Genomic DNA, 12,282 nt, shown 5'->3' with positions numbered 1-12,282 from the left:
GAAACTGCGCGTCACAGAAGGCCCTTTTCTTGTGCGTTCATCAGTAAAAATAGTGCGCGTGGGCGTGATACCGTACTGACTCGTGTACGAGCCGCACCTTCAACTTGGCAGCTTTTCCAAATTTGGAAAAGGAAATTTCAAACAGAGAAGCAATCACGTTCGGTGTCCCAATTCCGCGCGCGCTCATCGGCGAATTTTCGCGCGCTGCGTACTTCTGCGTGCCGCTGCTGAATGGCGAGAGCTGCGCATTGACCTGTGATGTAACAGTACATCCGGGAATACGGAATGCGCAAGTGCAGACTGCGCTGGTACGATTTTGACCAAAAGGTTCAGACCCTTGTCGTCAAAATTGTGAAAAAAAAAAAAAACATGCGGCCCTTAAACAAGGCTATACGGTATAAAACGCGATTACGGCTAGAATATTGATACAAGATGAGTAAAATTTCCGAGATAACGCATCAGACACTGTCGGATCCAAAAATAACATGTTCAGAAACTGAACTTTCCACTATCTGTTAAAGACCAGTGTCCTCCAATGAACATTCTTGAATGAATCCAAAGGTAGGCTGCCCAGTTTGTGTACAACAAGCATTTGACATTCGGCTCCCCAGAACTAATCTAATGATATTTCCTTACTTAAATTGCTTAAGAATTATGACTGGAATTTCTTAACTACTCAATAATGAACCGGCACTCGACCCCTCCTACTATATAAATCCACTAATCATGAGACCAACTTGCCACAACCATCTAAATTCTTTAACCCCTATTTTGCCCGAACCAACACATTTAATACTCTTTTTTCAGGCACCATTTATGCTGAAATTACTTGGCTTCGTGACAATTGTGTTCACACTTTTGGGTACTTTTGTGTGTGCATGTGGTTTTTTTTTCATATATTTTTGCACTCCCTGCATTAACCCTGTGTCCACAGTTTACATCAAATAAAAACACAATATAATAACCGCCATCAACGGATAACACTTGGCAAGCATAAATGTCGGAAAACATTTATAATATACTTTGATACTATTAAAAGTGGTATCAAAATATAAAAGCAGTATCACATTACTGTGACATCATGAAACAGCAAACTTGCCAATGTTGTCTATACTGATAAAGCTAGGCATAACTGACAAAAAAAAATTAACAGTGCTGTACGCATTTCTTCTGGTGGATGCGCCTTCACACAGCAGTCAAGTTGCAGGAACGGAGCGAATCCATGTGTAACGACACTGTTCTGCATCCGCCTTGGAGGTACTGAAGGTAACCCGGTTCATCAAAACGCATATATTGCACTAAATTACTTGGTATAATCTGATGCTTTCCAGTATTTTTTGAAGAGCTTTAGAGGGCTTAGATTTTTGCATAACACAAAATAAAAAATAATTACAAGTTGAGAACGTCATGTCAGGACTCTTTTCAGGTTCTGTAATTGCATTTTCTGTGCTCCAACCACATTACGTCGCTGTCCGAGTTGTCCGGTTGGTGTTTCATGTGACCATAATGGTATGTGCTCCAGATGGCTGCATGACACAATTATACAGGTAGAATCTACAAGCATTATGCCCTGTGCACTGGACAAGGTGTAATGCACACTTCCATATCAGACAAGGAGTGAAGAAGCAGCCCTCACCAGCTGAATCCTCTTCCCGCGACTTGTCCTCTCCATCTTCTTCTTCATCATCATCCTCTTCGTCGTCGTCTTTCTCCTCTTCAGACTCTGCAGATTTAGATTCAGAACAGGAAGATTTTCAGCAAGAGCTTAGAGAAGGACGCATGCATGCTCGCAAAGGTCGGTGCAACCTTGGAATTCCTAAGCATCTGCTTGTGGATAGATAAATTTTTTTTTTTACTTTGAGAGCGAAATTACGTTACGCTCAAAAGTGAGTGAGAAATCAACATGTACATTACAAACTTTTACTGCATATAAACCTAAATGCAAAGAAACGCGATGAAATCCAAAATCCATGACACGTGCAGAACACTAGCCCTGCAGTATGTGCAGTAAACAAATAACCAATAGGCTGGCCTTCATTTTCTCTGCTAGCCATTAAGCATTCTGCAACAAAGAAATGCAAATTGCAATTTCCAAGAACATGTTACTGGTCTAAACTGACTTAGTGTTTCTGTTTACTGCCCCCTTGAAAATAAATTCCTGTCAAATGCACAAATAGGAATCTTTTTGTACCTAAGCACAAGGCTGTTGTTTCGATAGCCAGCCATCGTGGCCACACATAAATGGATGTGGAATGTAAGAACACTCACTCTAGTTTAGGCACACATTTAGTCAATGATTTCGACCACAGGTGGTCAAAACTGATCCGCAGCCCTCCACTACGGAGCCTCAAAGTCTGTGTGTTGTTTCGAGACATTGAAGGCCAATAGACCATAATTCCGAATAGCGTAAAAACCTAGTTTAAGATAGCATAGATATAGAGAAGCCTCCGTGCAAAAATTTGGCATTCACAGCTCACAAAAAAAAATTTATACCAAAACAAAACAAAATGACCTCATTACTGCTTGCCGGAAGTGACGCATGATAAAGGGTTAACAGACGGACGGCGACAAAGAATAGGACACAGCGCTAATTGCGCGTGATCTACAGCACGAGACCTAAAGCATGACCTACGGCATGACATACAGCAAGAGGCTTCTCAGCATGACCTGCAGCTGCCCGTGGCAAGCTGAAAAATCTCAGTGTGCTGGGATTTGTGTTGTAGCAACAACTACCAGGTACATGCGTTGCCTGCTTAGGTAATGTTAAAAGGCTGCTAACAAGAAAAACTATGCAATTACCAGCCCTACGACTTTGCCAAGATTGTTTTAATCGTATGTACTGCTCATTTATGACGAATTTCATCACAATCAGCAGCAGCAGCCTATTTTATGTCCACTGCAGGATGAACGCCTCTTCCTGCGATCTCCAATTACCCCTGTCTTGTGCCAACCGATTCCAACTAGCATCTGCGAATTTCCTAATTTCCTCGCACCACCTAATCTTCTGCCGTCCTCTACTGCACTTCCCTTCTCTTGGTGCCCATTCTGTAATCCTAATGATCCAACGGTTACCTAACCTGCGCATTACATGACCAGCCCAGCGCCATTTTTTTCTCTTAACCCTTTAAGGCGCCTTGTACACAATTGTGTACATTGTACGTCTGGTGCTTTTTTTCGCGTTTAGGGCGCGCAATTTTCTATTAGGTTGGCTTTAGCGCATTCCCGAAGTTTAAACTGACAACCATGTGCATTTTGGGCGCCTTCTGTCGCATTTCGGTGAAGATGTTCATATCAGAACAAGAAATGGCGGATGCCGGAGCAGCAAAGAGCGGTGAGTCAAGTTCTTATTTTTTTAGAGCCGCTTTTTTTTTATTATGGCAAGCGAAAAAAAATTAGACGCGCTTGTGCATCATATGAAGTACCAAGGAGTGATAATTTCATCCTTTCTGAGGAGATAACCGAACGCTAAAGCTCGCACGCGCATGTGTACACGATTGTGTACAAAGCGCCATGGTCGCTGCAGAAATGAAGAACACTGAGAGTTGCTTTGATTTTCTTTCCAGGTTTTTTGGCCATTCGTCGTTCTTTCTACAATGCAAACAAGCATAAGAAAACCCAAAAGTCAGCTGAAAGGCTTTTGGAGCTCATTGCTGATAAACGTTTCAGACGTCGGGGAAAGTGACGAAGAAGAAGCCACGTGTGAAGCGACCGACGCCTGCATTGCAGCTGCGTTCACCAACCTCACAGAAGAGGACGATGCTGCTGCAGGGGAAACGCAAGCTGAAGAAGTGGACACTGAGGGTGCTTTTTCCTTTTGTGGACCTGGGTATCTGCAATTCTTGGCTGGACTACCTCCGCGACAATCAAACGCTGCCTAGAGCTAAACTCCTATTTTTGATGAATTTTCGCTTGCAAGTTGCCGAAGTAATAATTAGGTCGGTACTACCCGAGAAAAAGCGTGGAAGGCCTTCTCTTGCAGAGATCCAAGCACCACAACCAAACATAGGGCAAAAAAGCAAGAGTATCGCTTCCTTGCGCCGACGCGCGCTACGACTCCTTTGACCATTGGCCCGAATCCCGCGACCAGAAGGTGCGAATGAGGTGCAAGCTCGAGAAGTGCACAGGAGGCACCCGGATATTCTGCATGAAATGCGCCGTGCCACGGTGCCTGACGAAAGAGAGAAATTGCTTCCTCGCATTCCACAAGGGAATTTCGTGACCACCGAGGCGCTGTGTACACAATTGTGTACGATGTCGCAAATAATAAAGTTTCATGATAACTTTGAAGAATTCGATGGTTTTGTCTTTCTTAGGTCCCAAAAAGAACATTTATATATAAAAAAAAAATTTTCTATGCATAATTGCAAGTGGCGCCTGAAAGGGTTAATGTCAATTAGAATATCAGCTGCACTTGTTTGTTCTCTGATCCAAACCGCTCTCAAATTTAGCCAAAGCAAAAATTCACGACTGTTGGCTTATATAAGTAACCAACAGTCATTTCAAAAAACAGACACTTTCTCCTCTCCAAGATTTCTCGGTCCTTTCTTCAAGCATCATGACGTGAACAGGGTCGTGCACGTGACATCAGAAGTGGGAAAGCTGTTGACCAGCCCATATACAAGGGACATCAGTATACCGATCTGTCTGCTAGCAAGCCTTTACCATGGAAAGAGCCACGGACAGCAATGGACAGAGCTCCTTCCATGAAGCTAATGCGAAACAAACACGGACCTCACTCACCCAAGGCATCTCCCAGCACGTCCGACTCCTGTCGGGCAAGTTCGAGCAATGCCCGTCCATAGCACAGGTAGGCCTCTCCGCACTCCTTGCCAGTCTCGCCGTACAATTTCGCCAGAAGCTCACAGGCCTCCTGAAGGCTCACCACAGCTGATGTGTAATCCTGGACAATGAGGTGCCTCTTACCCTGGAAGAGCAGCATAGCTGCTTCCACCGAGGGATCTGTCTTGGGCTTTGCTTCCCTGGAAACAAGTTGTCCACAAAATGTTTCGATACAGTGTTTTTAAAGAAAGGAAAAAGAAGGAAGGAAGGAAGGAAGGAAAGAATTAGAGCACTGATGTGGTCTAGCTCGTACTTCAATGTGCACCACATGTTCATTGTATTCTCACTCGTCTCGTCCTTTGCGCTGTTTAGACTTCAAGAAAGGAAGAAAAGGAAAAGATTTGTAGTTTTGCCTGAGGGGCGAAACACTCACAGCGGTAGCAAAGTTTAACGCTGCATTAGAATTTTTCAGACAGTGTTCCAACCATACACAGCTGTGACAAGATTGGCATGATGCAACATGCAAAGCAACTCCTGCTGGGCAAAAGGATCAGCGCCCTGGCAGCTACCAGTGCCGCTGCAGGCGTCGCACCTCAATAGTGCACGAGATGAGACCGACAGGAAATTGGCGGGATTAGTCAACATTCAGTGAAATATTAGAATGTTATCTTGGCATTCACTGCTCAGACCAGAACAATCACACAGCTGCTCAGCAGGAACACTAGCATGCTCATAGTGTGCTTGCACACAACATTCATGCCAGCAGCAGAAGGCAGAATGTTGCCCTTGCTCCACCACCAAAGCAGTTGAGTGTAACGTCGACAGTAAAAAGTATTAGTATTTGGCACTTAGCTGCCAAATACAAAAATGTTAAAAATTGTATTCTGCGATTGCACATGCCAAAACCACAATATGATTCCCCTCCATCAAAATGCGGCTGCCATGGCCAGCTGCAAAATACACAGCATCTCTAGAGACCCTCTAACACTCCATGCGTGACCTGTCAGTGGCACAGGGACAGCACAACAGCGGCGACAATGTGTTTGTGCCTTGATTTGATTTATGTAAGGCTTTTAACAGCACAAGGGCCACCTATGGCCAAGGAACGCTATGACATATGGTAATGAATTGTATAAGTGATGAAATAGTCAAATTGAGTTGGAAAGGTGGATGTGTGGCTGTAAGGAGGCCTAAAAACGGGTCGATGTAAAGTGTGTAAAATATACAAATGTCAAAATAATGACAATGACTCATAATAAAAGGGCCTGAAAGTTTCGTTATGAAAAGGTGATATAAATAATAGGATGCATACAGCACAGCACATACGCACAGCACAGCACACATGCGCACAGCACATACCAGGCAGTGTATTTTGCAGAGTACCAAAATGAACATCAACAGAAAGGCTGATGCTACCATGACAACCTACTCTAAGAATAGTGTTGTAGTCTTACTGGCTATGGTCACAAACTAAGAGCAAACACACCATTTTTTCAGATCCCATAGTCCATAAACTGGTCAACTTATTCATCCATCCATCTACCCATCCACCCAATCATTGTGCTTAACGTCTCAAAGATGGAGGAGGAGGGGGGGAGGGGGCATGTGCTTGCCGCAGGACGAGGTTATTGCAGCAGCAACAAATGCTCGAACTTGTGAAACGAACCTCGCACCACAGCAGCATGGTGCCACTAGTTGAACTGTTCCATGAGCTGTCACAGTGGCCCAGTAGCTATGGCGTTGCACTGCTGACCTCGATGTCCCAACTTCAGTACCGGCAACGGCGATCGAAATTTGGTAGGTGTGAAACGCAAAACGTTCATGTACTTAGGCCGAGATGCACATTACGGGATCCCAGGTTGTCAAAATTATTCCAAAGTCCTCCGCTATGGTAAGCTTCATAATCAGGTTGTGGTTTTGACACGTAAAACCCCAGAATTAAATTTTGTAATGTTCCACCTCACAGAATCACAGCACGTGAAACAGGCTTTGCTTTCCCTCATCTGCTGTCTTCTTTCAGTGATGCAAAAGCAGTCCTACACGCCAGTGCAGCATCTGTTGCACTTGCAATATTCAACCATTCACGAATGACCGCACTTTGTTTTACCTTTCTCACTGACCTCTCAGTGAACACGCTTCCATTAAGTCTCTCAAACACACAGACAACAACAACAGCAGCCTTTGTACTCCATGACAAGACATGTCATGATGCCACGAGAAGTAGAAGACATCAGGAAGGCCAAGGTGCAGTAATGGGTGAAGGGGGGGGCATTGTAAAGCCCCTGTAGTCCAGTTGCAGATATTCAAAAACAGCTGATTGCTTGACTGACCCAATTGTGCCATATTATAAAAAACAAGGGTCTTGAAATGTGAGAGCATACTGACAATTTTGAAGCATTTGCACTACAAGAGATGGACAACACGTTTGTACAAAAATTGAGCCCCAGCACAGCGGAATCTTAAAGGATGTTAAAACAATGACAGAGGCATGTCTGGTCAACCAGTATATTGGTAGAGGTATTCGGAAACAAAGACCACCTTTCTAGTTCCAATGCCGCCTTTTCAAGTTCACTTAATTCATTACTGCTGTCTGTACGATCACATCACTTGGTACTACTTACTAACGGTTGTCAATGAGAAACTCATTAATAGTTAAAGCTGTACTATGCCACAGTACTCTGGTCTGTGCACGACAGTCAAGTACTAAGACGACCTATTGTCATGGCAACAAGAGTGGAACATAGTACCGCTAGTGCTGTTGTTATTCGTTGTTCAATATATCAGAAGAGGACATTAAGGAAGCATATAGCAGTCATAAACTACATTGAAAAATGTCTCAGACAGCTGCTAATCGTTTAGAAGTGCGCATTCGGGAACAAAAATACTGACAACCCATCGGTCAGACGAACGTAGTCAAATTTTGAGGTTTAATACATTCCCGGTTGTGATGCACTGACCAGAGTAGCAGGAAGAATAGCTGTAATAGTAATTGGTATTTTCGCGTACAGCAGGTGTCACCGTTATAACGAGCCTCAGGGATATTAGCTTGAAGAATACCACCGAAAGAAGGCAGTAGGGCCTCCGCTCGCATATTGACAAGCCCGTTACGAATGAACGGCGCGGTGCATTTAAAGCGCTAAGTGGGGTTTCAAGGCTCCCACAAAAACTTTAAATTAGTCATAACCACTTAAGACGTCTTACTTGCTGACCACGCAACCTGGGATTTAGGAAACACACATCTGACATAAAAGGACGCGGGGCAAACAAGTCTGCCCGTGTCGGCGCAGTGGCTTCACAAAAATGACGTTGCGCGCGCGCTTTCCGCGCGCTTTTCTTTCTCAAATAAACCAGCGCGCCGCATACCTCCGAGGTCCGCGGGAACGTAGCCACAACCAGCCGCGACATATTATTCACTTTTCTTTTTTTCGACTACACATCGTATTGTTTGAGCAGCACGGGTCGCGAGACCGCGTCGACAGAAAGTGCATGCTGCCCCGTAGCTTCCCGCGTTGGTCGTTTTCATTCAACTTACCCCTCTGGCTTGGCGGGCTGCGAGCTTGCGTCGGCCATTCTGGAACTAGTGATGTGCGATGCCTCCAACACGCAACGCGGCCCACAAACACAGGCGCGCAAACGTTTTCGCGCCTTGAGCAGGATTGAAAAGCGAGCGGAGGGGCGACACAGCGACAAGCGCACGTAGCCTCGCTTCTGCGAGCAAAATAGTGCTCACGTAACAGAACCAGCGCGGCGCTGGTGTAGCTTAGGCGAACTGCGAGAGGGAAAATGTTGCCTGTGGTTTAGCCTTTCTATGGTTTAGCGCAGTGGACCATGCGTCGTGATAATATTCTTACACCGTCGTCGTGATATCGAAGAGCTTTATACACTTTTCGCATAGAAGGTTGCGATTATCACGGAGTAACCCGCCACAGAGCTTGATAATAACTATGAAACATGCATAGGGAAGAACGCGAAGGGGCCGTGACTAATCTGTATATCAATGGCGCGTAATTCAACAGCTTCTGCGCGTGCGGTGTTATGCAGCGTTTGGTTGACAGTCGCACTTGATATGTGGCATGAGGACGTGTAAGAAGAATAGTCCGTGTATCAAAGTCGTGGTCAAAAGTACAGCCTTTGCGAAAAGTTAGAAAGCCACCGCGTAGGCGTGGACTGTGGGCGGCGTTGAGCGGACGCTCTCCAAAGGGTGACCCCCGTAGAGGGCACGGCTTCGGAACTTTTGGCAAAGGCTGCAGCGCCAACAAAACTAATTTTCTGAAATGAAAATATCATCAACAGTGTAGTTGTCGTACTGTTTGCTTTGACGCAAAAAAGAGGAAAAGTTTATTTGCGTACCATGCCAGGGAAAACCACAAACGAAGTCATTTGGACTCCTTGGCCATGTATATGAATGGACTGTATTGCAGCCAACGCTACAAGTATATTAGCAAATGTAGTCTTTCGAATTTCTTTTAAAAGAACAATCGCGTCTTTCAAGCGTTTACTCCAGTTTTATCTTTCATATTTCTACAGTGCTCTCAGACAGTGATTTCCCTAGCTACACACCCCCTAGGGGATCTCCCCTTGAATCTCTAAATTTTACTCATGTCAATTCATAGTATAAAACGCCTGGGCACTTTGGTCAAGCTCCATTAAAAGGAGGAGTGAAATACCCAGTGGCGTAGCAACAGGGGGGGCCGGGGGGCCGTGGGCCCCGGGTGCAAGGGGCCAGTGGAGGGGGGGGGGGGGGGGTGCCAGACGACCTAGCTACGCCACTGGAAATACCACGTTACCATCTAAAGCGAGACAGAATGAGAAAATACGCACCTGTCGACTTTAATCTAAGGGGCTTTACTTCCTACCAGGGACCAAATTTATCTGAAGCCTCACAGGAAGCTTTAGCTGCAGTGGGCATCAGGCGAAAAGAAAAAGGCTGGAATGTGGTTTAATAATTGAGGCACGAAACAATAAATGGAGAATGTTTTTAAATACGAACAACTCTAATCAATATTGGAAACAAGTGATACAACCTAAAGCAAATTTTATAAAGCAATTAAATTCAAAGAAACAACATGCTGCCATGGTGCTTCCCATAAGTTTCTCACTATAACTCTATGGTGCTTTCTTCTTTTTTTTTTTAATGCGAGGTTAAATGCCTCAGGGCATACAGGGGTATGGGATGCAGGCAAATAAGGATGATTAAATGAATGAAAAAAGATTTGCCAATCTAATGAAGTCCAAGAGGGATCGACATAGACCCTTCTAAGAAAAAATCCCTACAGGTGGTGCCACTGGAAGATGTCCCACAAAACTTACGGTCTACGGTGTTTAACTGTGTTTATGCTTGGTTTACGCGGCCGCGTCTCAGCTTTTCTGAGTAGGCATATACCGACAAGCTCTCACCCAAAATTATCTCAACCGAGGCCACCTTTGACTTGAACTGAGTGTAGTAAACACACATATAATTTACTTTCTTCATTGATTCAGGGCCATCCTTTGTTTAGAACTGTGATCTTTGAAGAAGCTCTTTCAACATCTACATTTAAAATTGGCAATTCAGTGAAGCGAAGGGCTACGGGCGGGCGAAGCAACTGCCGGCCTTGATCGCCAGGCTAAACCCGCCTGTCGCTACAATTCACCATCACTACCACAAGGGCTATGGAAGCTAATCCTGGCGTTTTAATAAATTGTGAGTGTCAAAAGGCAATTGGTGCCCGCTTTATAAGTGCTGCATGATTCGTACACTCCCTAAACATTGTTCCAAAACCTTAAATCTCATCATTGGCCCTGGCAACAAGTTTGAAAATGTCCTTATACACTGAAAAATAGTCAGATATTTAAAAACTGAATACTGAACTTTCTCGGTAAAAACCTAATTTCTAAAAAATAAGTGTTTTTTTTTTCTTCAGGTTAAATAGAAAACACCGCCTCCCAGGTGTATGCAGAGAAAAAGGGAAACATACGTCACGGGGATGAGCATTTGGTTAATAGACATCTATTATTTAACTAGTGGACTTAAAAAGAAACAGTTTGTATAGTTCATCTAGCCTCCTGCCTCCCCTGCACCCCTCCCCCCCCCCCCCCCCCACCAGCCATTGATACACGCCTCCTTGATTCGATTCCTGTGGAAACCCCTGCTGTAAGAATTCTTGTCGCACCATATATGCAGTGACAATCCATTTAGGCAGCACATATTATCACCCTAAAGGATCTTAAAACTTAAAAAATAGATGGAATTATATACCAAATTTTGACATGTGTTGTATTTAAAACTTGTGCTCTGTTGTTCTTAAACTGATGTATAATAAATATATGTATGCCCACCCCTTATGTAATGCCCCTATGGGGCTTTTAAGGTAATAAAATGAAAAATGAAATGAAATAAGAGGGTGTGATAATGAGCTTGTTAGTACCGATTCATAGCAAAAGACAGCGAGAGAATAACGGGACAAGACGGACAACGCAGCACGGGTGCTGGTAGTAGCTAGCACTTTGCATTAGCAAAGGCTTTAAATACACAACAGCTATTTGCTTCTACCAACTTGTTGGCTAGATATGCAGCTTCTGTACTCGCTCCACACAGGCCATGGAGAAAAAAAAAATAAGGAAGTGCCCCTGAATTCACTCTCTGTAGCCGATAAGCACGGTCCACCTCCATCCAGTCCAAAACCAAGAGACTTTCCTCCACACTTTCAAACCAAAGCCAACAAAGGCTGCAAGTGTGGGAAAAGGGAGCAGTTACATATCTTGAGCATCTCAAATGCACCGCAATGGCACCTTATCAAACGGAAACATTCTTGACGACCGCTATACATTATTGAATGCATAGTGATGAAAAGTGCCACCCCAGCCACCATTCCCAGTTACTTTGTGCGGCAGAGCGACCAGCTCCCTCAGCAAAGATACCATTCCTATTAGTCCCACAAATGACATGCAACTCGTGTCATACTTTTCCCAGTGCATCTGGGATTGTTGGAGCTTCTTCAGTTTTCATTCCTCCATGATGCTAGTCAATTCATGCATAGCCTGACCTGAATGCATTTCACGATGCCAACATCCCCATGTTAAAGACAGTCAATCTTTTGTCAGGATGCGCTTTTAGTTTTGGTATCACTTCTTGCAATGAGCCTGAGGCAGCTGCAAGTGACAATTCTTTCTCATCAAGCTCTTTCACTTTACAATAGATGGTCTGCATCCGACATTATATACATTATTTACGTACTCAGATCTATTGAGAGTTTGAGCCTCAAGAATGCATGCAATCCTTACTAGTTAAGGTAGCGCTTGTTAAGTTCAGTTACGGTAATGGCCAAATGGATCATGAACAATGGAACAAGGAAATATGAAGTAGAATGCAAAAAAGTGGAAAGAAACCAAAAGAAGAAGGCACAACGTATGAGCTCATCCACAGTTCCGCAGACATAAAACTATCTGCCCAGAAAAGCTACCCCAATGCGTATGTCTACAATGAGATTAAAATCTACCACAGAAAGACTAGGTACAAGACAA

General features: G+C 44.3%; 1 protein-coding gene across 4 annotated transcripts in view; it reads right to left on the bottom strand.

Moving 5' to 3' along the window:
* LOC126539037 (protein HGV2-like) overlaps positions 1–8,503 on the bottom strand; it is a 36,713-nt gene extending 28,210 nt beyond the window's left edge. For 2 of the 4 annotated variants that reach the window (XM_050185742.3, XM_050185743.3), the window contains exons 1-3: positions 8,312–8,502; positions 4,741–4,979; positions 1,637–1,723 (exon numbers count right to left, since the gene is read on the bottom strand). In XM_050185742.3, the coding sequence (XP_050041699.1) occupies positions 1,637–1,723; positions 4,741–4,979; positions 8,312–8,349 (364 nt within the window). In that variant the 5' untranslated portion in view covers positions 8,350–8,502. Of the gene's footprint in view, positions 1–1,636; positions 1,724–4,740; positions 4,980–8,311 lie in introns of all 4 variants that reach the window. The other 2 variants (XM_050185741.3, XM_050185740.3) reach the window with 2 other exon arrangements.
* Between the last annotated feature and the right edge of the window lie 3,779 nt (positions 8,504–12,282).

The sequence above is a fragment of the Dermacentor andersoni genome, chromosome 11, assembly GCF_023375885.2.
Source record: "Dermacentor andersoni chromosome 11, qqDerAnde1_hic_scaffold, whole genome shotgun sequence".
Taxonomy (NCBI): Eukaryota; Metazoa; Arthropoda; class Arachnida; order Ixodida; family Ixodidae; genus Dermacentor; species Dermacentor andersoni.
The sequence above is the reverse complement of the archived record's forward strand: the minus strand, read 5'-3'. Positions and strand labels throughout refer to the sequence as shown.